The 14,417-nt window shown below is 39.2% G+C and overlaps 2 protein-coding genes across 3 annotated transcripts in view; one reads left to right on the plus strand and one right to left on the minus strand.

Annotated features, from left to right (window-relative positions):
• The window catches only part of LOC125786879 (uncharacterized), a 70,132-nt gene that overhangs the window by 12,071 nt on the left and 43,644 nt on the right, over positions 1-14,417 (minus strand). The gene's annotated exons all lie outside the window — the stretch shown is intronic.
• On the plus strand, positions 5,900-6,986 carry LOC125786882 (uncharacterized). The gene is made up of 2 exons (XM_049470511.1): positions 5,900-6,482; positions 6,570-6,986. Exons 1-2 carry the CDS (start codon positions 6,116-6,118, stop codon positions 6,977-6,979), a joined length of 777 nt encoding a protein of 258 aa, XP_049326468.1. The 5' UTR covers positions 5,900-6,115; the 3' UTR covers positions 6,980-6,986.

The raw sequence follows: 14,417 nt of genomic DNA on the forward strand, positions 1-14,417 counted from the left end.
CTCATGGTGGGACACCTAGGGTAAAAAATAAAAATAAAAAACTTGTAAAATTATATTTCTGGTGCACAAACGCACATGCGCGCGCACACACACACACACACGCACGCACACAAGTAATTACTGAGGCAAAAGGTGAAACCCCCGCGGAAAAGCGCTGGCCAAGGGCATAGTTACTGAGGCAAGTAGCTAATGCTAGTGAGGGCCATATACTACACAGTAAGCTCGGCTAGCCTCGTGGTAACTGAGGCAAGCAGTTAATGCTAGTGAGGGCCATATACTACACAGTAAGCTCGGCTAGCCTCGTGGTAACTGAGGCAAGCAGTTAATGCTAGTGAGGGCCATATACTACACAGTAAGCTCGGCTAGCCTCGTGGTAACTGAGCCAAGTAGCTAATGCTAGTGAGGGCCATATACTAGCTCGGCTAGCCTCGTGGTAACTGAGCCAAGTAGCTAATTCTAGTGAGGGCCATAGACTACACAGTAAGCTCGGCTAGCCTCGTGGTAACTGAGGCAAGCAGTTAATGCTAGTGAGGGCCATAGACTACACAGTAAGCTCGGCTAGCCTCGTGGTAACTGAGGAGTTAGCAAATGCTAACGGGAGTCATATAATACACAGTAAACATGGCTAGCCTCATGGTAACTGAGAGGAGGTAGCTAATGCTAGCGGGAGAATAGACTAGGGCACTTTGTCATAAAGCTGGGGGGTTAGCTAAATGCTATCCGGAGAAATTAGCAAACAATAGCGGTGGCCAGGCGCCGAGTTAATTAGCCGCGGTAGCTAACGCTAACACGATACCGGGGCGGCTCATATTACACACAACACACTTATACCCATATCAACACTCTTATACCCATATCACATTATACACTTCAACATTTACTTATTTCCCACCTGGATAAAAGGATGAAGAAAGACGCGTTCAGCAATCATCTGACAGGCAGTACCTGTTATCCCAGAGCCACACTCTAGCGCCCCGCATTAAGTTGGGGCGTGTCTAACGTCTGACGTCACACGAGCGTTCTTTTGGCAACATTTTACTTGAATTTCTTTAGTTAATGTAATGATGACAACATTTCAGTAATTTTTACTACAGTTACTACAGTTAAATTTACTGAATGTATTTAACTAAATGGGAAGACACACAATTACGCAGAAACTCCAAGTATTACACTGAATTATACATTACATTTTTGAGTAATTCTCAGAATTGATGTTTTCATGTAGAAATTACTTTAATTGTCCTTGTTGTATTTACAAAGTCAAAAAATCATTTTTTACAGTGTATAGCCAAACTATTATACAACAATTATTGAACTATAATATTATTACAGAACTATTATAGAACTATTACTAACCTATTACTGAACTATTACAGATCTATAATAGAACAATTATAAAACTATTATTTAACTTTTACAGACCTATTACAGAACTATTATGGATCTATTATAGAACTATTTTACAACTTTTCCTGAACTATTTCAGAAATATTGTAGAGCTATTACTGAACTATTACTGATCTATTCTATATCTCTTAAAGAGCTGTTATATATGTTTTAAAGAACTACTATAAAACTATTACTGAACTATTGCTAAACTATTATAAAACTATTAGAGTAGTGTGTTTGTAGTTCTGGCCGCTGTGTGCTCTCAGTATCAGGTTTATTGCTATGTTGATAAAAGCTGAGTTATTAATTATGATATAAGCCACTGAGAAACAGGTCTTAGTGTTTTTCACCGAGGTGCAAATTTCCTCGTTTACACTGCTGACCACAACCGCTAACACACAGCATGCAGCAGACCTATCACTCCAGCCCTTATTTACATATATTAATGAGCTCATTATTACTGAGCGTGTTAATATAATGTTAATGTTAGTAAAATAACTGTAAAGCAGTTAAAGGGATCAGTGTCTCTCTTACATAACCGGCTACAGTTTATTAAATTAGCATTTTAAAATTGACCGTCTTCAATAAATATCTAAATGAAATTTGATTAAATTAGCAGATTAAAGATTTGCTGTTAGCTTTTCAAGTCTTTAAAATGTACCTGTTCATTAAATGTACCTGTTTAAAGATTTACCTAGAGCTATCTAAACCCACAGACATAGCCTGTTAGCAAAAAGTTAATTATTTGAAGTTAATTAAAGTTAATTAGTTGAAGTTAATTAGTTAAAGTTAATTAGTTGAAGTTATTAAGTTTAAGTTAGTTAAAATTAATTAAAGGAAGTTTATTAGTTGAAGTTAATAAAAGTTTATTAGTTGAAGTTAATTAGTTGAAGTTAGTTAAAGTTAATTAGTTGAAGTTAGTTAAAGTTAATTAGTTGAAGTTAGTTAAAGTTAATAAGTTAAAGTTAATTAGTTAAAGTTTATTATTTGAAGTTAATTAGTTGATGTTAATAAAAGTTAATTAGTTGTAGTTAATTAGTTAAAGTTTATAAGTTGAAGTTAATTAGTTGAAGTAAGTTAAAGATAATTAGCTGAAGATAGTTAAAGTTAATTATTTGAAGTTAATTAAAGTTAATTAGTTGAAGTTAATTAGTTAAAGTTAATTAGTTGAAGTTAATTAAAGTTAATTAGTTGAAGTTAATTAGTTAAAGTTAATTAGTTGAAGTTAATTAAAGTTAATTAGTTGAAGTTAATTAGTTAAAGCTAATTAGTTGAAGTTAATTAGTTTAAGTTAGTTAAGGTTAATTAGTTGAAGTTAATTAGTTAAAGTTAATTAGTTGAAGTTATCAGTTTAACGATCATGTTTGAAGTTTAATAACCTGTTTGATAGATTTAGCTGATTAAAGAGAGTCTGTCAGATTTTGAGCTCCCTCTTATAGTAATAAGTGTCTCTAATTACTGTGCTGTTGCACAATAACAATTCATGTAATAACAGTGTAACTACAGGTTAAGTACATGATGTAACAGATTTATTACAGTTGTGCAGGTCATGTAATCACATGTGTCAACGTGTATAAATGTATATTTTTCCAAAAGGTTTTGTTTGGTATGTAACTGTGATCTTGTTTTATTATGGGATGTTGGATAGCATATTCTAATATGTCTAACTGAACTTTATACACACATGTAATTACATAACCTGTACAACTGTAATTAATCTAAATAACAGTGTGCTCTTCCTTCACCAGTAGTTACACTGTTATTACATTATTGTTAATGTGTAATTACACAGTTATTACAGACACGTATTATAAAGTGGGCCAGTTTTGATGTTGTATTTAGACAAAATAAAATAAAGATATGTATAACTGCAGAACTGAGTCAGTGGATTATAAAAGCTCTTACATAAGCACACATTGGATATTAATGGTATGGGAATGTGTGGAGAGAGATCAGGTGATAACTACAGGTGAGCAGGTGTTTATACTGTAAGCTCCGCCTCTCCTGAGCTGGTCAGTGAGAGTCCAGTTCTATAAAAGGTCCACTGGACGCTGTAGAAGCACCAGCTCAACCCTGCTGACCTACAGACTCTAAACATCAACAGACAGACTCTACTGACCATCGTGAGTACTGCTCCCTCTCTACTCTCAATTAACTCATTTACACACCTGTATTAATTAATTCACTTATTTAATCAGACAGTGTGTGCTGTTCAACACCTGTCATCTTCATTTGCATATACTGATCAATAACTGATGAAGGGCTGGAATGCCAATATTTTACTAAGCGGTTGCTGGAGGGTTACTAAGGTATTATTAAGGTCCATGGTGGTTGCTAAGGTGTTGCTATGTGGTTGCTATGTAATTCGTAGTGGTGGGGGTGCCCAAACTTTTGAACGATAGCTGATTTATCCAGCAGCTCCTCCATACACACATTACTATCTTCATATCTCATAAATTGTGATGTACACGGGCGTTCGAAAATTGTTCAAAAAAGAAGTGCACATTTACAAAGTTTTTACCAAAACTGTAAAGATCAGATTAAACTGCTGGTTCTTTCAGTAGAAATGTTTATTTATTCATGACGTTTATAAACATGACGTGGTTCTGATCCAGAAGTCTGTAAATGTGGGTTTGTTTTCAGTCTAAATCAGGAATTTCTGATCTGTATCAGGTCAGATCAGATAAAGAGAGAATATTTTATACATCATTCACTTTTCACTTCTAACCAACTTCACTCTGCAACTGTTTCACTTCTCCCTCATCTTCAATTTTATCTTCTGCATTTTTACCTTTATTTTATTATTTTTCTGTTTAGTAACGTATTGTATTACTTACTTTTATTCTTATGTTCGTGTTTACCGTTATTATTTTTATTGTCAAGTCTGGTGATGTAGGCACTTCCTGTCCTTCCACACTTAACAACTACAATACCCAGAATGCACCACCCGCTGACATCACACACACTATCGATCACGTGACACCTCACCTGCCCCGATCAGGAAGTCCTGAATACTAATAATTTCCCTGCAGTATATAAGGACAGCTCAGTCACACACCTGTATCGCATATTGCCTGGTTTTGCCGACTTTACAAAGCGCCATTCTCAGTGATTGTCTTCTCGTGTATGACCTTGCTTTTTGTTTTCTGACTACGATTTTTGCCTTTGCCTTTTCTGTGGATTATTCGTGTATTACCTGGACTGTTAAAGTCTCTGATTTTGGTTCACCTCTGACTCGAGTATGACCTTTGGACTGCCTCATCACTCTGTTATGGTCTTTGCCTCCAGGTCTGTTTGCTGGTGTTCTATACTCATTGCTGTTATCTATTTTTGCACCGTGTGGGTTTTTAATAAAATCTCTAACTGGTTCCACGAGTGTCTGTATTCTGTACCCCACCATGACAGTTATAAATATATATTTGTTTATTTATATTACTTGTTATGTGTTATTAATCTATAAATTTTAAATCTTTAAAATGGACTGCTTTCAATTGTACCTTTTTCCACTAAGCATGGATTCATGTTGCTTTCTTTTGATTGCTTTTGGTTTTATTTGATTTTGATTATTTCCTTTATTTACTGAACTCTGCTAAAGCATGAGTAGATTGATAAATCACTGTCATGATCAGTTAATTATTGTTCTTTAAATCACTGTGCTGATTTGTGTTTGGAGTAATGAATCAGGAAAACCTGACCTCTGAAGATCTGGTGAGGTTCAATCATGGACGAAAAATTTGGATTTCAGAGGTTCCTCAAGCCGTTTGTGTAATATTGAAATATTACAGCTAAACTACAACCTAGAAGCTTTCATTTTCATTTTCATTTACATAACATTATAACATTGCATTACCTTACATAACATTACATAACCTGATTTTTGAGCATAAAAGCAGAGATTGAATTATTTTGACAAGAGAATGGGAGAAATTAAATAAAATATCCATGATTCTAAGTGCTGATCATACATTTTATTTTAAATCAGTGTAACAGAGAACCGGAAAGAAAATCATATTTTCGTTAGAAAAAAATATGAACAATTAAACATGCTGAAATTTTGAGGTGTGATTGAATGTGTCTATCTGTCTGTCTGCCCTGCGATGGATTGGCGGTCTGTCCACACACACACACACAAACACACACACACGCAAACACACACACACACACACACACAAAGACGCACACACAGACGCACACAAACACACACACACACAAACACACACAAAGACGCACACACAGACGCACACAAACACACACACACACAAACACACACACACACGCACACACAGACGCACACAAACACAAACACACACAAAGACGCACACACAGACGCACACACACATATTAAAATGGTAAATTAAACCTCTGATATTAAATCTATCTTGCTGAAATGACCCAGGCAGAAAAAATGCACAACACTTTCAGCCGCGGGAGAACACGGATTCTGGACAACCCAGAACAGTTTGAAGTCCACGCGCTGTCTAGAACCAGATGGAGTGACACGCGGTGAGTGACGCGGTGAGTGACGCAACTTCCGGCCTGCGAACCTGCTTGCTGTTTGTTTAGCTCCTCTCTGTTTTAGCTATTTGTTTACGTTTTCTACTACTTATTAACTTTTAACCGTCTTATAACCCTCCTAAACTTATAAAATCCCTCAGGTAGCCATTATTTTTGTGTTATTTATCGATTTTTGCCGTTTTTTTGTGTGTTTTGTGCTTACTTCGAGGTAATGGCGTGTGCGGAGGATCGTGCTCTCCTGACACTCAGCGAGGAGCTCGTCCGTCTGGATCAGCAGATCCACCACCTGCTCGAGAGGCAGTCGGAGCTCCACAGGCAGAGGACGAGGCTGGAGGAATCCCGCGACGCCACCTTCGCGGCCGTCTCCAACCCGGTGCTGCCGGCGCGGCGGACCCCGGCGGTCGTTTGCTTCACCCCCACTCCGGGAGGGGCCTGGGAGCGGCAGCGCGGCCGAGGAAAGCGGGTTTCCCCCCTACCTTCTCAGCCGGATTTTGCCTCCGCAAACCGGTTTGAGGTCCTCAGCTCGTCGCCGTCGCCTCCTTCACCTCCCCCAGCCCCGAGGAAAACAGATAAGGGCAGTACCCTCATTGTCGGAGATTCCATTGTTAGGCATTTAAAGGTGTCTAACGCTAAGTGTAATGCTGCAGTGTCGTGTTTTCCAGGAGCTCGGGTCCTGGACGTCGCCCGGCGGCTTCCTACGGTGCTTCGGCATCGCGGGGACCCCGGCACCGTCATCCTGCATGTGGGTACCAACGACACGTCCGCCCGGCGCAGTGAGGTCCTGAAGGAGCACTTTCGCACTCTTCTGGACACCGCTCGCAGACTGACCCGCGCCCGCCTCCTCATCTCTGGTCCGATGCCCACCTACCGCCGCGGGAGCCAGCCGTTCAGCCGCCTCTACGCTCTCCACTGCTGGCTGCGGGACTGGTGCTCTGCTAGTGGAGTTGGCTACGTGGACAACTGGGAGAGTTTTCGGGAACGTCCAGCCCTCTTCCACCGAGACGGGCTTCACCCCAGCCGCCTGGGATCCACCGTCCTCTCTGGTAACATTGAAGCGGTGCTACGCCGGGACTGACTGGCTCTAACCAGTCATACCGGCCAGGTTAGTGGTCTAAGTACTGGGCAGTTTAGTAATATACATTGTTCTAATGAGTTATCTTGCCACTTTCCTGTTCATAAGGCTGTGAGTTTTAATTATGTGCCTTTTTCAGATACAAGTGCATTTTTACCTTGTAGGATTGAGACTGTGTCTGTCCCCCGTGTCGCTCGAAACCGAAAAACTCAGAAAATCTGTTTTAATAATCTTATTAAAATTAAAGCAACAGCATCCGTCTCTCAGAGTACCAGCAGCGTCTGTATGAAACTAGGGCTATTAAATATAAGATCGCTAGCACCAAAATCAGTTATTGTTAATGATATTATTACTGATAATCACCTTAATGCACTATGTCTGTGTGAAACCTGGATTAAACCTGATGAATATATCACTTTAAATGAGTCTACCCCCCCAGGTTTTAGCTATTTCAGTTACCCACGCAGCTCTGGTCGTGGCGGTGGTGTTGCCACAATCTATGACTCAATGTTAGGTATATCTCAAAACTCACAATTGGATGCTAAGTCGTTTGAAGTTCTTAGTCTTAAAGTAGCAGGCCCGTCTCCTGCTTCCAAAACGCAGCATTCGTTTCTGCTTATAACACTGTATCGTCCTCCTGGACCATACTCAAATTTTATTAGTGAATTTGCTGACTTTCTAGCAGCAGTAATTCTTCTTTCTGATAAGATCATAATTGTCGGAGACTTTAATATCCACTTTGAAAAGGACCAGGATCCACTAAAAATTGCATTTAAATCAGTTTTAGATGCTCTAGGCTTTAAACAAAATGTAATTGGCCCCACTCACCGATGTAGTCATACATTAGACTTAGTTTTGACACTGGGTATTGAGGCTGAGAATATAGTTTCTCTTTCTCAACATGACTCAATATCCGATCATTATCTAATTATGTTTGAAATAGTTTTTAATCAAAATATCCTCCTCCCGCCCCGCTATATCAGCAAGCGTAAAATAACAACCGCAATTGCTAATGAATTTGTAAATAAACTCCCCGACTTAACCATCTCCCTTCCGTCCTATGAGCATGATCTCGAGCACAAAACAGAAAATCTACAAACTGTGCTCCGCTCTAACCTTGACCGCGTAGCGCCGACAAAAATAAAACAAATCAGGGATAAAAAGCTAGCACCGTGGTATAATGACCACACACGTACATTAAAACAAACCGCTCGTAACTTTGAAAGTAAATGGCGACACACAAAACTAGAATTTTTCCGGCTAGCATGGCAGCATAGTCTCACAGACTACAAAAAAGCCCTAATTAAAACAAAATCCCAGTATATTTCATCGCTTATTGAGAAAAACAGAGACAATCCTAGATTCCTTTTCACTACTGTGGCTAAACTCACCGGCAGTCAAAAACAAACTAGCTCCGTTATCCCTGCCGACATTAATAGTAATGATTTCATGAAGTTCTTTGATGATAAAATTAATAGCATTAGACAAAAAATTCAGTATCACCCCCAAAATTTACTTATAGATATCAATGAATGCTGCTCCAGCTCTGAGGCACACCTAGACTGTTTCAGCCCGGTTACAGAAAAAGATTTACTTAGTGTAATTAACTCATCAAAATCAACATCATGTATATTAGATCCAGTACCCACACAATTATTTAAACAGGCACTGCCAAAGGTGGGTAAACCATTACTAGAAATAGTAAATTCATCTCTTAGCATGGGCTACGTACCCAATTCTCTTAAATTGGCGGTCATTAAGCCCATTATCAAAAAGCCAAATCTGGACCCCCGCGAGCTTGCTAATTATAGACCAATTTCTAATCTTTCCTTTATAGCCAAAATCCTAGAAAAAATTGTGTTTAACCAGCTGCACTTGTATCTACAAAGTAATAGTATGCATGAGGTTTTTCAATCTGGATTTAGACAAAACCATAGTACTGAAACTGCTTTACTTAGAGTAACTAATGATTTACTTTCAGCTCTTGATAGGGGCAGTAATGCCATCCTTGTAGTTCTAGATCTGAGTGCTGCCTTTGACACCGTAGATCACGCTATTTTACTTGATAGGTTAGAAAATCTTATAGGAATTAAAGGATCAGCCCTCACCTGGTTCAGATCTTATCTGAGAGATCGATTCCAGTGTGTTTACTTAAATAACGAATGCTCTTATCAGTCTAGAGTAAAATATGGTGTCCCTCAAGGATCAATACTGGATCCATTACTCTTTACTCTTTATATGCTACCACTGGGTAAAATTATCCGTAGGCATGGTATTAACTTTCACTGCTATGCTGATGACACGCAACTTTACATATCAGCTAAACCCAACGAGGAGCTCTGTATAAATCAAATAACAGACTGTATTAAAGACATTAAAAATTGGATGACACACAACTTTCTCTTACTTAATTCTGATAAAACTGAGGTCCTTCTATTAGGTCCTAATATTGATAAAAACATAAATGTTAATACTGTAGACATAGACGGTCACTTAATTATACCTGGTAAAACTGTGAGAAACCTTGGGGTCATCTTTGACCCAATTCTTTCGTTTGATGCTCACATATGTAGCATAGTCAAAACTGCATTCTTCCACTTAAGAAATATAGCTAAAATCCGCAGTATACTCTCTCTGGAAGATGCTGAGAAGCTGGTACATGCATTCATAACCTCCAGGCTGGACTACTGCAACGCGTTGTTGGCTGGAAGTCCACATAAATTACTCCATAAACTCCAGCTAGTTCAGAATGCAGCCGCAAGAGTGCTTACCAGAGCTAGAAAGTTTGATCATATTACACCTATTCTTTCATCCCTACATTGGCTACCTGTTAAATTTCGTATAGATTATAAAATACTTCTCCTGACGTATAAATCCCTTAATGGTCTGGCCCCGCATTATCTACAGGAACTCCTTACTCCTTACAATCCGCCGCGTTCACTCCGCTCCCAAGACGCTGGCCTGTTATTAGTCCCGCGTATTAGAAAAAACTATGCAGGAGGAAGAGCGTTCTTTTATAAAGCTCCCCAACTTTGGAATAGCCTCCCTATTAATATACGGGACTCAGACACACTCCCAATCTTTAAATCTAGACTCAAAACATTTCTATTTGCTCAAGCTTTTGAGTAATGTCTCATTACAATTTTCTTCCTCTTACAGCTTATCCAGCAATTTTAAACCCTGCCTAATCATCTGCTTTCTCTTTCTCTCCCCATGTCCCGAGCTGCTGCTACCAAGTGCCCATCACATTCCAGCAGTTTTATAAAACCATTCTAACCCCTTTTTCTTCCCTCCCCTCTCTGTTCTCTCTCTCTCTATCTTTCTCACATGTGCTGAGACGCCTGGCCGGCCGGTCTTCCTGGATGCATCCGTCTGTGGTTCCAGCTTTCAGGAATCAGCCCTGTCCTTCTACTCAGAATTATTACACAGCCCTTCTAACTTCTGCTTTTTTTTTCTCTTCCTTTCCTTTCTGTTTTCTCTATCTATCTCTTTTACATGTATGGAGATGCCCTGTTCCTGATGTTCCCAGCCTGGCTCTCCACTGCCCGCTGTGTTGTTCTCCGGCTCTGCAACCCTGCACTGATTACCATTAACACACTCAGTATCTGTTTCTGTATTAGCCATAGCTCTATAGTTTGTGCCCATCACATTCTTATATTCATAAATTAGTACCTGTTATATTAGCCATAGTTCACATTAATTCTCTGTACTGTTTTTGTTCTGTTATTTGTTTGTTGTTTGTTTGTACTGAGCGGGTCAACCCGAGTAGGATGGGTTCCTCGGACTGAGTCTTGGTTCCTTCCAAGGTTTCTTCCTCTTAAAGGGAGTTTTTCCTTGCCACTGTGTCACCATAAAATTGGCATCTCTGTGGTGCTGCTCATAAGAGGCGTGGACCTGTTTTTCCTGTAAAGCGGCTTTGTGACAACCTTTGTTGTAAAAAGCGCTATATAAATAAAATTGAATTGAATTGAATTGAGCCGTAGCAGCCAATGATACGTTAGCAAGAAACGGCAGAGCCAGTGGATGAGTTTGTGGGCGGTCTAAAGGGAAACTGGATCCGCTTGAGCGGTCGTTTTCTGCTGGGTCCTAGCACTTGATCCTTCTCTATTTAAGACAGCGTTATGGTTCTTAACCATAAAAACTGCAGGGGACCAAAACTGGCCTCTGAAAAAGTGCAGGGGACATGTCCCCCCCACCCCAATATTACGTCCATGGGTTCAATACACACCTGATTGAGGGGGTGGTGGACTATTATCCCGTCATACCCAAGCCCACGCTACAGTTCGCCATCGTCCAGGCAAACCTCAGCGAGATGGTGAAGGTCTATGGAATGAGGGACACGGCCGAGATATGCGAGATCACCCTGAGAATCATGAACCACAGAGATCTCGCTCAGAGTCTGGCTGGAATCAACGGTAGTGATGCTCTTTCTCTTTATATGATCCTCATGCTCATCACTATCTTAACCCAGTAAACAGTCTATTTTCACTCCTTCCTCCTGTCTGGTTTAAACAGCAGCAGAGCTTCTGAATATATCTACACTGATGCGCGTGGTGTTCTGGAAATGAGGTGTGTTCAGGTACATTTCTGGAGTTATGCTTGTTTATCTTGGTAACAGAAAACACAGGAGCTCCACTGACTGAATATAACCTAGACAGACGCCAACAGTCAGACGTTCATAGCTATCTCGGTAACACAGGCGCGCCGAGCAGAACGTACACCCCCACTTATTACACACACATGAACACACAGCAGCACAAACCCAACTTTTACATCAACAATAAACAGAATAGTAAATAAAATAACATTGCTGTTCCCGTAAATGAGCTGCTGGAGCTCCTTCAACCAGCAGCTCAGTTTCCTCTGCTGAGAAGAGTTTGTTGAACACGTTCAGGTAGCTGCACCGTTAATATAGCAATCCACCAAAGTCAGAGCTCACCTGGTTCTACTCATAAAGGGAATGATGAGCAAGAGACACTCTGATCGGTTTATTTCATGTTATGCCCAAAACATGATTAACACACCCATCATTAATTAAGAGAATTAGTACATGCCTTTTGGCATTGCGTTTTGAGCTGTGCAAGGTGTACTTTTCCTGTTGTTACGATAGCATAGACACACTGACGCCCTAAATCAAGCTGCATGATGTACGGTCAGTTCACAGCTCGCCTATTGTGACGACCCCTCCCACCGGCCCTGAGGATGGTTTGTCCGGGAGGTTAGCATGGTGTGAGTCTTATTTGGTAGTAACTGATAGCAATTAGTGACTTAAGAGTACTTAAGCTCTCTGGAGTTGAGCTCTCACTCTCTCTTGTTTTTCTCGTTCACCAACATGCCTCACAGTTGTGTGTTTTGTCTCTCTTCAAGGAGTCCTCGATTCCCATGTTTAAACAGCTGACCAGTTCTTCTTTTTAATACTTCTCACCTAGACATTTTGACCTTTTTCTATTTTTGATAATAAATAAAGAAAGTGTTTTATATTTGCTACTAGTTTGTTGTCCTCCCTTTCTTTATGTTGCGATTCTGGAACGAGCTGGGTCATAACACTATACTGTAGATCAATAAAATAGGGCCCTAATTCTTAAAACATATCCAAATTAAGTTTTACAATTCCATTCATTGTAGCTTCTAAGCATACGCAGGAACCTGAATTCTCTAAAGCCATGAATACTGACACTATATATATTCATAACTTTATATATAAATATATCAGAAGAGCACAGCAGTAGACGTAACCCACGTTTCCCCAGAATGACTCGCGTTCTTTATCTCAGACAGTAAGTGTAAATAATAAGTGTAATTCCTGCTGAAGGCTGATCAGATCTCAGTACGTCTGACAGTCAGGATCAGTTTAAACTCGTCATGTTTTCTGGTTAATCAGTAGAATCCAGAATCCTGTATATGTGGTTTATTTTCAGTATCGGTGTGACTGCAGGATCCACTCTAATCATCCAGCAGATGAATGAATCAATGAATCAATGAAGTGCAACTTATATAGCGCCTTTCTAGAAACCCAAGACGCTTTACACGTTTTACACACAACCATTTACACTCAGCACTCATCCACACAACGGTGAGAAGCGGCAGCCAATAGCGCACAGCGTACTCTCAACCTGAAACAACCATCCACCTGGAGGACTGCATCCAGCACTACAGCATTTACCCAGGACAGAGCACAACACACAAACTTACATACATACCACACACTTTAAACCCACACCAGATCAATTTAGAGTATTCAATTTACCAGATCAATTTACAGAATTCAATTTACCAGATCAATTTAGAGTATTCAATTTACCAGATCAATTTACAGAATTCAATTTACCAGATCAATTTAGAGTATCCAATTTATCTGATCTCCATGTGTTTTTGGACTGTGGGAAGAAACTGGAGTCCCCGGAGGAAACCCACGCAGACACAGGAAGAACATGGAAACCCCACCCAGAGAGGGACTTGAACCCAAGACCCCAGTGCTGGGAGGTTAACGTGCTAACCACTAAACCAGATCCCACTGTTTAATCAATTCATCTGAAACAGATCAGCTACAGGCACATAATGAGGTCAGTTTCTGAATTAGTTTCTCAGATTTTACTATTTATAGGTTTATATTTGAGTAAAATGAACATTGTTGTTTTATTCTATAAACTAGACAACATTTCTCCCAAATTCCACATAAAAATATTCTCATTTAGAGCATTTATTTACAGAAAATTGGAAATGTCTGAAATAACAAGAAAGATGCAGAACTTTCAGACCTCAAATAATGCAAAGAAAACAAGTTCATAATCATAAAGTTTTAAGAGTTCAGAAATAATAAATATTTGGTGGAATAACCCTGGTTGGTTTTTAATCACAGTTTTGTTTTCATGCATCTTGGCATCATGTTCTCCTCCACCAGTCTTACACACTGCTTTTGGATAACTTTATGCTGCTTTACTCCTGGTGCAGAAATTCAAGCAGTTCAGTTTGGTTTGATGGTTTGTGATCATCCATGATGTTTAATTAACATTTCCTTTTACCTTAATTCTTAATTGTTTCTTTTTTTACCTTTTGCCTTTTATTCCTTTGTTTTATTATATATCTATTTTGCCTTTATCCATGTTTGTTTTAGTATCATCTTTATTATTTATATTCTCATGATTATTATTATTATTAATTTTGTTGTCATTGTTACATTCATTACTAATTTAAATACTTAGGTTTCTTTGTATTTTATTTGATTTGATCTTAATAGCTTTTGCTTTCTTTCTGATAAAAGATCCACGTGTTTATAAATCCTCCTGTTATTCTACGGGTGAAATTGACCCGTTTTAAAGTTTGAAGATCTAGGAAAAAAAGTTAAAGTTAGTTTTTCATTATAAAATTCCTTCTGCTTACCTTAATTAGTGTAATCAACATAAAATATGAAAATGGTTCATCTCACATATTTGCAACTAAA

Source organism: Astyanax mexicanus, chromosome 22 (assembly GCF_023375975.1).
Source record: "Astyanax mexicanus isolate ESR-SI-001 chromosome 22, AstMex3_surface, whole genome shotgun sequence".
Taxonomy (NCBI): Eukaryota; Metazoa; Chordata; class Actinopteri; order Characiformes; family Acestrorhamphidae; genus Astyanax; species Astyanax mexicanus.

Coding starts and splice junctions, on each gene's coding strand:
- LOC125786882 (XM_049470511.1), top strand. CDS start 6,116: ATGGCGTGTGCGGAGGATCGTGCTCTCCTGACACTCAGCGAGGAGCTC. Junction 6,483..6,569: donor GAGGAAAACAGATAAGGGCA/GTACCCTCATTG, acceptor GTTTTCCAGGAG/CTCGGGTCCTGGACGTCGCC.